Source organism: Lasioglossum baleicum, unplaced genomic scaffold, assembly GCF_051020765.1.
Source record: "Lasioglossum baleicum unplaced genomic scaffold, iyLasBale1 scaffold0541, whole genome shotgun sequence".
Lineage (NCBI taxonomy): Eukaryota > Metazoa > Arthropoda > Insecta > Hymenoptera > Halictidae > Lasioglossum > Lasioglossum baleicum.
The window spans coordinates 81,041-91,725 of record NW_027469601.1 but is presented as its reverse complement, the minus strand read 5'-3'; the positions used below and the strand labels follow the sequence as shown (position 1 = coordinate 91,725).

At 48.1% G+C, this 10,685-nt stretch overlaps 1 protein-coding gene across 1 annotated transcript; it reads right to left on the bottom strand.

Annotated features, from left to right (window-relative positions):
* Positions 1-263: 263 nt before the first annotated feature.
* LOC143220250 (uncharacterized) lies at positions 264-5,537 on the bottom strand. The gene has a single exon (XM_076445937.1). The coding sequence runs from the start codon at positions 5,535-5,537 to the stop codon at positions 264-266; it is 5,274 nt and encodes a 1,757-aa protein (XP_076302052.1).
* Positions 5,538-10,685: the final 5,148 nt, after the last annotated feature.

Genomic DNA, 10,685 nt, shown 5'->3' with positions numbered 1-10,685 from the left:
GGGTGGTCGCGGCGCTGAATCATACGAAACTGTATCGTTCGCGTTTAACAAACCGCCCGCCTTGCGCGGTCGCGCAACAGAAACGGATAATCTATATATCTCGAAGAGCTCCCCATACATACGTACACATACACACACATACTAACTATTTACAATATTTACAATGTTTCGGATGACGACACCTGGGCCGACGGCCGGCCGCGACTGTTATGTCACGTAGGTCGTGACGTCGCACGCTCGACAACATTATTCGGGGGGTGCCTTCAGTTGTTTACTGGTAACTGGCAGACACGAGTGATGGGTCGTTTATATGTTGAGGACGCGGTCTTAACCTCCACCACTCGTACGTGGCCGTCTTTACCTGGGAACGTTTTTACGACCCTCCCTAATTCCCATTTGTTAGGAGGTAGTAGGGGGTTGTCCAAGAGGACTACCGCTCCTACAGTCAGATCCTTTTGTTCAGTTTGCCATTTGTACCGCGACTGCAGTTCCTGCAAGTACTCGCGGGACCATACGCGCCACAGCAGTTCGTGGAATTTTTGCACTTGTTGCCATCGTGATAAGTGCGTTGTCGGCTCGTCAATCACGGGAGGAACCGGACGTGAAATCAGCGGACTACCGGTTAAAAAGTGCCCTGGCGTAAGGATTTCAAGACACTCTGGGTCGTCGCGCACCCGAGTAATCGGACGCGAGTTTAACGTGGCTTCCACCTTGCAAAGCAGTGTGGACATCTCTTCGGAGGTTGACGCGAACGACCCCATGATACGACGAAGATGATGCTTGGTTGACCGGACTGCGGCTTCCTGCATTCCTCCGTGATGAGGAGCGCCCGGGGGATAGAACTTCCACTGAATAAGAAGAGTGGAGCATCGATTTTTCAATTCCGGCGAATTTGTGACTTCGACGAAGTGTCGAGCGAGTTCGTTGGACGCGCCTACGAAATTCGTGCCATTGTCGCTAGTGATCGTCTGAGGAACACCACGTCTGGACGTGAAGCGGTCGAAGGCTGCGAGGAAGGCAGCCGTGGAGCAATCATCAACCAACTCTAAATGGACCGCGTGAGTAGCAAAACAGATAAATACTGCAATGTATTTTTTATAAGTTCGCTTTCCGCGCCCGGGTGCGTCTCGTACTTGGTAGGGACCGGCGTAATCGACTCCAATGTGAGAGAATGGAGGGGACGGACGGCAACGTGACGTCACGAGGTCTTGCATTACCTGCGTTGCAGTTTCCGCCCGCCAACGCGCGCATTTGACGCACTTATGAATCACGCGACGGACCGAATTACGCAACCCTAGGATCCAATATTTTTGTCTTGTTGTGTACGTCGTGATTTGATTTCCGCCATGCAAGGAGAGAAGATGCGATTCCCGAATAATGAGGTCGGAAACGTGATGTTTCGGCAATATCGCGGGGTGCTTCGTTTCCCAAGGCAGAAAGGAGTTTCTGAGCCTCCCGCCTACGCGTACGACTCCGCATTGGTCGATGAAAGGGCTGAGCGGCAAAAGCGACGAGCCACTGGTCAACGGTTTGTTCCGCGCGAACGCGGCGATTTCGGTTGCGAACGAGCTGCGTTGGATTATTCGCAGTATTGTTATTTCCGAATCGCGTAGCTCCGAGACGGTGAGGAACGAGGGGGGCGCGGTGCTTGTTTGCTTTCGCACCGTGTTTATAAATCGCCGCACGTGACAGAATACGCGGATTAGGCGTTGCCAGCTAGAGAAGCGAGACAGAGCATCCCAATCTTTGATTGTGACCGTATTATGTACGGCGGTTTTACATTTTTCCTCCTCCGTTTCGTAGGTCTGCTGAACGGGCCAGTCTTCTTCGTCCCTCTTCAACCACGATGGACCCTCGATCCACAGCGTCGATGACAGCAGTGCTTCTGCACTTACACCACGCGAATTCAGGTCTGCAGGATTGTAGTGCGTCGGCACGTGTCTCCAGACGGCATTCGGCAGTGTGGAGTGGATCTTGGACGTCCTGTTGGCCACCATGGTCTTCCAAGCTGCTGGGTGTTTCCGCAACCATGCGAGGACAATCGTGGAGTCCGTCCAGCAAACTGTCTTCGTTACCGGTATCCCGATCGAGTGGGTCACGTGAGCGGCCAATTCAGTTAGCATGACGGCTCCGTTTAACTCGAGGATAGGGATAGAGACAGTTTTTATTGGAGCTACTCGCGATTTAGCTGTGAGCAGCGTGGTATGCGTTTCGCCGGTGAGCGACGTTACGCGGGCGTAAATCGCGCATGAAAAGGCGGCACGAGATGCGTCGCTGAATCCATGTAGTTGGATTTCGAGTGAGTCAGGGGCGTACTGGATCCACCGCGGGACCCTCATTGCGGTTAAAGCACGCCAGTCCATACAGAAGAGGTTCCAGGTTTCGCGGGTGTCGTCCGATACGCAGTCATCCCAGCTGATTCGTTCGAGCCATTGTTGCTGCATCAAGATTTTGGCTCGAACAACAATTGGAGACAACCATCCTAGAGGGTCGAACAACGTCGCAATCTCCGAGAGCAATTCGCGCTTGCTCATCTTCTCCTTTCTGACCGCCAGTTTTTGTAAGTCAAAATAGAACGTGTCGTCCGAGGGGATCCACCTGATTCCGAGGACTTTGAGTTCCGAAGCATTGAATATTCGCAGATCCACCGCGTGTGAATGTGTGGCTGCGGGAATATTTCGCAGGGATTCGGCATCGTTGCCCGCCCATTTTCGCAGATTGAATCCGCCTCGAGACAACAGCTGACAGACTTGTATTCTAGTCTGTTCGAGCAGCTGTTTGTCCGGCGCGCCCATGAATACGTCGTCGACATAAACACTGTTGCGAAGAATCGGGGACGCGAGGGGGTATTCCGAACCTTCCAACTTGTTTACTTCTTGTATAACGCGCATCGAGAGGTACGGGGCGCAGGCGGTTCCGTAGGTTACCGTATTCAATTCGAACGTCTCGAGATTACCGGTAGATTCGCTTCTCCACAAGATGCATTGATATTTGCGATCTTGTGGGTGGATGAGAATTTGACGGAACATTTTCTCAATGTCCGCCACTAGAACATATTTGTGGATTCGCCACGCTAATAAGATGTGAGTGATATCTAACTGTAACTTCGGACCAGTAAGTAGGATGTCGTTTAAGGAGTATCCGCTAGACGTTTGGCTCGACGCATTAAAAACGACTCGGAGCTTTGTAGTCAAGCTTTCCTCTCGGAGAACGGCGCGATGTGGAATGTAATTCCTGGAACGGTCGACGCCATCGAGACGGTTCATGTGGCCGAGCGACTCATACTCGCGGATGAACGCATTATATTCGCATTTTACCGCCTCGTTTTCGCGTAGTTTCCGGGTCAGACGTGCCAGTGACGCGGTGGCTCCTCGGAGTGAATCTCCGAGGAAGTCCTCGGGGACCGACTTGAGAAACGGTAACCGCACCACGAATCTGCCGGTAGCGTCGCGCGAGTAGGTTTTTTCGAAGTGCCGCTCGCATTCTATTTCCAAGGGAGTGAGGATACGCGTTTCAGGGACCGCTTCCGTTTCCCAAAAACGAGTTAACGCACGTTCGAGTGGATCCGTGATTGTCCCGTGATGCGTGGTAACCGCGACGCGATGGTTTTCCGGGGTGTTGATGCATCCGGACAAGATCCAACCGAATACCGTATTTTGCGCAATCGGTCCTTGGTTACTGGGGAGTCGAACGCCAGGTCGTAGAATTTGCGCGAAGATATCCGCGCCTAGGAGCAATTCGATACGTTGCTTTGATGCGGGCTCGGGGTCCGCGAGCGCGAGATCGAACAGGGCGCTGTAATTTTCCATCTGGATCGCCGGCGGCGCGTACTGCGTTATACCGCGCACTATGAACGCACGGGTTAACAGTGCTGGTGACTCCTGTTTGGACGAACCTATCTGCAGTTGCACACTATAATCAATGGTGCTTGTTCGTTCGCCGCCGAGACCAGTCACGGAAATCGGTGCTCGGACTTTTTGTAAACGTAGCTGCTGTACAAGATTGGTGGACACGAACGAGGATTGAGACCCCTGGTCTAATAGCGCGCGGGCTAATCGCGACTGACCGTTGGGCGCGAAAACTTTGACCATTGCGGTAGCCAGTAGGACAGTCTGAATGCCATTCGGACTGGCTTCGGCGAAATGTGTCGCAACGTTACTACCGATTTCTTCTGAATTCACGGGCCGCGCAGGGGCTTGAGCCGATAACGGTGTCTGAAGAGTGGTAGACGCGTCTAATCTCGAGGGCTGGACCGAAGATGCATGGTTTCGGTAACCACTCGTTTTGGGTCTGCTGAGGGCCCTGGATTCTCCGCGGTGCAGCAATGTGTGGTGCTTTTCACCACACTGTCTACACACGTTTGTGCTCGGGCAATTCGACACGGTGTGATTCGCGCCGAGGCAATTTATGCACGCGTGTTGACTTTTCAGCGTCTCGAAGCGCGCTAGTGGCGAGAGGCTACGGAACATGCTACAGTCGCGGGGTACGTGCGCTTCTTTGCAAAGAAAGCAAGTAGGAGACGGCCTACTTTCTTCAATCACGTGCGCGTTCGTTTTTTGTCGTAACGGTTTCGCAGGACCCGCGGAGGATTGTAGTTGTTGCGTCGGTTGATTGGACATCTTAACCGCCGCGGTTTGTTCTAAAACAAACTTTTCCATCGCCGCGTATGTTGGGTAGGTTCGTGCATCTCCGAGGGTTTTGTTCCACTCCGTTTCTAATTCGCGGTCGAACTTGCTCGAAACGAAATAAACGAGATGATCCTCTTTCGTGCCTCTACCTAACTTGTACAACGCCTCGAGGGTGTTACGATAATGAATCGTGAACTGATTCAGCGAGTCGAGCTGCGACAATTTGATCGATTTCAAGGAATAAAGTTTTTGCATCAGCGTATGTACAATGACTCGTTCGTTATCGTAAATTTCCTTGAGACGTGTCCAGCCGATCTGGAAGTTCGCGTCCGTTACATCGAGGTGCTGTATCGATTCTAGTGCTTCGCCCGACAATGCGCTAAGCAAGTACTGCAATCGTTCTGAGCCCGTCAAGGTTTCGTTTACAATTACCGCGGAATTGAATCGCGATTCGAACGATTTCCAACGCGTGTAATCGCCGTCAAATTTCGGGAGTTCGATCCGGGGTAATTTAACATGCGCGGGACGAGTTACCATGCTAGCTGGAAACGCCATAGATGAATTCGCCGCAGGGGGTGTGATGGGGGGGCGTAGATGGGCCAGCTGCTCCCGTAGGTAGGACCAGCCATCAAGGTACGCGTCCTCCATCCGATCCATTGTTCCGGCCTTGAAGTAAGGTAGGTCTTCTTTCGTCCGGTCCGCTTTCCGGTACGCTTGGAGGTACCCGTTGAAAGAAGTAATCTGGGTCCAGGTCTCCTGATACATGGTCAGCCTGGTGTCCAGATACTCCACGGTGTAGTTGTCGACCCCTTTTTTCTTCGTATTCGCCAATATTTTCGTGAGTTGAGCAAACGCCTGTGTTTGCCGCTCCAGCACCGCTTCGAAGGTCTCCGTGACACTTGTATTCATGTTCACAGCGTGTTTTTACTTTGAAAGTCACGAGACCCGACACGAACGTTTGAAATGGACGGTTGGTTTCGCCTCTAACGTTTTCCGAACGATCCAGGTTTCTTCACTAATCCGGCTCGAAGGACCAAAAACTGTTACACGAACCCTTTAGGGAACTGAGGATCCGTGAACGATAAATGCGTTGGACTCGCGTGAAGAAGGACAGGAGAAAATTCGGTCGGAGATTGGATATTCGTGAGAGGTTTCAGTCAATCGTTCCACCCGCGTGTTACGGTTCACAAAACAAGCACTTTATTGTTGCTGAGGCTACGGACGCACTTTAACCCGAAAGAACAGAGCTCGCAGGGGAGATTATTCCACGTGTTTCTCGCAGAGGAGATTATCGGTCGTTTTTGAAACTTGCTCGTAGCTATTATATAATTCGCGTGTGTACTCGCAGAGGAGGTTACAACGGAACGCGCCTTCAAACTGGCTGGGGGTCCTATTTACCGGTAATCGGTGGATTCCCCCACCGTACACACATACGGGAGCTCGCTTCGAGGTGAAGACTCGCCGCGGTGCTGTAGGGACGACGAGGGGGGTGGTCGCGGCGCTGAATCATACGAAACTGTATCGTTCGCGTTTAACACATAACGCATAACGCATAACGCATAACGCATAACGCATAACGCATAACTCATAACGTATAAACCATAAGGCATAACGCTTAGCCCATAACGCATAACGCATAACGCCTAACGCATAACGCATAACGCATAACGCATAACGCATAACGCATAACGCATAACGCATAACGCATAACGCATAACGCATAACGCATAACGCATAACGCATAACGCATAACGCATAACGCATAACGTATAAACCATAAGGCATAACGCTTAGCCCATAACGCATAACGCATAACGCATAACGCATAACGCATAACGCATAACGCATAACTCATAACGTATAAACCATAAGGCATAACGCTTAGCCCATAACGCATAACGCATAACGCATAACGCATAACGCATAACGCATAACGCATAACGCATAACGCATAACGCATAACGCATAACGCATAACGCATAACGCATAACGCATAACGCATAACGCATAACGCATAACGCATAACGCATAACGCATAACGCATAACGCATAACGCATAACGCATAACGCATAACGCATAACGCATAACGTATAACGCATAACGCATAACGCATAACGCATAACGCATAACGCATAACGCATAACGCATAACGCATAACGCATAACGCATAACGCTTAACGCATAACGCATAACGCATAACGCATAACGCATAACGCATAACGCATAACGCATAACGCATAACGCATAACGCATAACGCATAACGCATAACGCATAACGCATTACGCATAACGCATAACGCATAACGCATAACGCATAACGCATAACGCATAACTAATAACGCATAACGCATAACGCATAACTCATAACGCATAACGCATAACGCATAACGCATAACGCATAACGCATAACGCATAACGCATAACGCATAACGCATAACGCATAACGCATAACGCATAACGCATAACGCATAACCCATTGCGCATAACGCTCAACGCGTAACGCAAAACTCATAACGCGTAACGCATAACGCATAACGTATAAACCATAAGGCATAACGCTTAGCCCATAACGCATAACGCATAACGCATAACGCATAACGCATAACGCATAACGCATAACGCATAACGCATAACGCATAACGCATAACGCATAACGCATAACGCATAACGCATAACGCATAACGCATAACGCATAACGCATAACGCATAACGCATAACCCATTGCGCATAACGCTTAACGCGTAACGCAAAACTCATAACGCGTAACGCATAACGCATAACGTATAAACCATAAGGCATAACGCTTAGCCCATAACGCATAACGCATAACGCATAACGCATAACGCATAACGCATAACGCATAACGCATAACGCATAACGCATAACGCATAACGCATAACGGATAACGCATAACGCATAACGCATAACACATAACGCATAACGCATAACGCATAACGCATAACTCATAACGTATAAACCATAAGGCATAACGCTTAGCCCATAACGCATAACGCATAACGCATAACGCATAACGCATTACGCATAACGCATAACGCATAACGCATAACGCATAACGCATAACGCATAACGCATAACGCATAACGCATAACGCATAACTCATAACGCATAACGCATAACGCATAACTCATAACGCATAACGCATAACGCATAACGCATAACGCATAACGCATAACGCATAACGCATAACGCATAACGCATAACGCATAACGCATAACCCATTGCGCATAACGCTTAACGCGTAACGCAAAACTCATAACGCGTAACGCATAACGCATAACGTATAAACCATAAGGCATAACGCTTAGCCCATAACGCATAACGCATAACGCATAACGCATAACGCATAACGCATAACGCATAACGCATAACGCATAACGCATAACGCATAACGCATAACGCATAACGCATAACTCATAACGTATAAACCATAAGGCATAACGCTTAGCCCATAACGCATAACGCATAACGCATAACGCATAACGCATAACGCATAACGCATAACGCATAACGCATAACGCATAACGCATAACGCATAACGCATAACGTATAACGCATAACGCATAACGCATAACGCATAACGCATAACGCATAACGCATAACGCATAACGCATAACGCATAACGCATAACGCGTAACGCATAACGCTTAACGCATAACGCATAACGCATAACGCATAACTCATAACGTATAAACCATAAGGCATAACGCTTAGCCCATAACGCATGACGCATAACGCATAACGCATAACGCATAACGCATAACGCATAACGCATAACGCATAACGCATAACGCATAACGCATAACGCATAACGCATAACGCATAACGCATAACGCATAACGCATAACGCATAACGCATAACGCATAACGCATAACGCATAACGCATAACGCATAACGCATAACGCATAAAGCATAACGCATAACGCATAACGCATAACGCATAACGCATAACGCATAACGTATAACGCATAACGCATGACGCATAACGCATAACGCATAACGCATAACGCATAACGCATAACGCATAACGCATAACGCATAACGCTTAACGCATAACGCATAACGCATAACGCATAACGCATAACGCATAACGCATAACGCATGACGCATAACGCATAACGCATAACGCATAACGCATAACGCATAACGCATTACGCATAACGCATAACGCATAACGCATAACGCATAACCCATTGCGCATAACGCTTAACGCGTAACGCAAAACTCATAACGCGTAACGCATAACGCATAACGTATAAACCATAAGGCATAACGCTTAGCCCATAACGCATAACGCATAACGCATAACGCATAACGCATAACGCATAACGCATAACGCATAACGCATAACGCATAACGCATAACGCATAACGCATAACGCATAACGCATAACCCATTGCGCATAACGCTTAACGCGTAACGCAAAACTCATAACGCGTAACGCATAACGCATAACGTATAAACCATAAGGCATAACGCTTAGCCCATAACGCATAACGCATAACGCATAACGCATAACGCATAACGCATAACGCATAACGCATAACGCATAACGCATAACGCATAACGCATAACGCATAACGCATAACGCATAACGCATAACGCATAACGCATAACGCATAACGCATAACGCATAACGCATAACGCATAACGCATAACGCATAACGCATAACGCATAACGCTTAACGCATAACGCATAACGCATAACGCATAACTCATAACGTATAAACCATAAGGCATAACGCTTAGCCCATAACGCATAACGCATGACGCATAACGCATAACGCATAACGCATAACGCATAACGCATAACGCATAACGCATAACGCATAACGCATAACGCATAACGCATAACGCATAACGCATAACGCATAACGCATAACGCATAACGCATAAAGCATAACGCATAACGCATAACGCATAACGCATAACGCATAACGTATAACGCATAACGCATGACGCATAACGCATAACGCATAACGCATAACGCATAACGCATAACGCATAACGCATAACGCATAACGCATAACGCATAACGCTTAACGCATAACGCATAACGCATAACGCATAACGCATAACGCATAACGCATAACGCATAACGCATAACGCATAACGCATAACGCATAACGCATAACGCATAACGCATAACGCATAACGCATAACGCTTAACGCATAACCCATAACGCATAACGCATAACGCATAACGCATAACGCATAACGCATAACGCATAACGCATAACGCATAACGCATAACGCATAACGCATAACGCATAACGCATAACGCATAACGCATAACGCATAACGCATAACGCATAACGCATAACGCATAACGCATAACGTATAAACCATAAGGCATAACGCATAGCCCATAACGCATAACGCATAACGCATAACGCATAACGCATAACGCATAACGCATAACGCATAACGCATAACGCATAACGCATAACGCATAACGCATAACGCATAACGCATAACGCATAACGCATAACGCATAACGCATAACGCATAACGCATAACGCATAACGCATAACGCATAACGCATAACGCATAACGCATAACGCATAACGCATAACGCATAACGCATAACGCATAACGCATAACACATAACGCATAACGCATAACGCATAACGCATAACGCATAACCCATTGCGCATAACGCTTAACACGTAACGCAAAACTCATAACGCATAACGCATAACGCATAACGTATAAACCATAAGGCATAACGCATAACGCATAACGCATAACGCATAACGCATAACGCATAACGCATAACGCATAACGCATAACGCATAACGCATAACGCATAACGCATAACGCATAACGCATAACGCATAACGCATAACGCATAACGCATAACGCATAACGCATAACGCATAACGCATAACGCATAACGCATAACGCATAACGCATAACGCATAACGCATAACGCATAACGCATAACGCATAACGCATAACGCATAACGCATAACGCATAACGCATAACGCATAACGCATAACGCATAACGCATAACGCATAACGCATAACGCATAA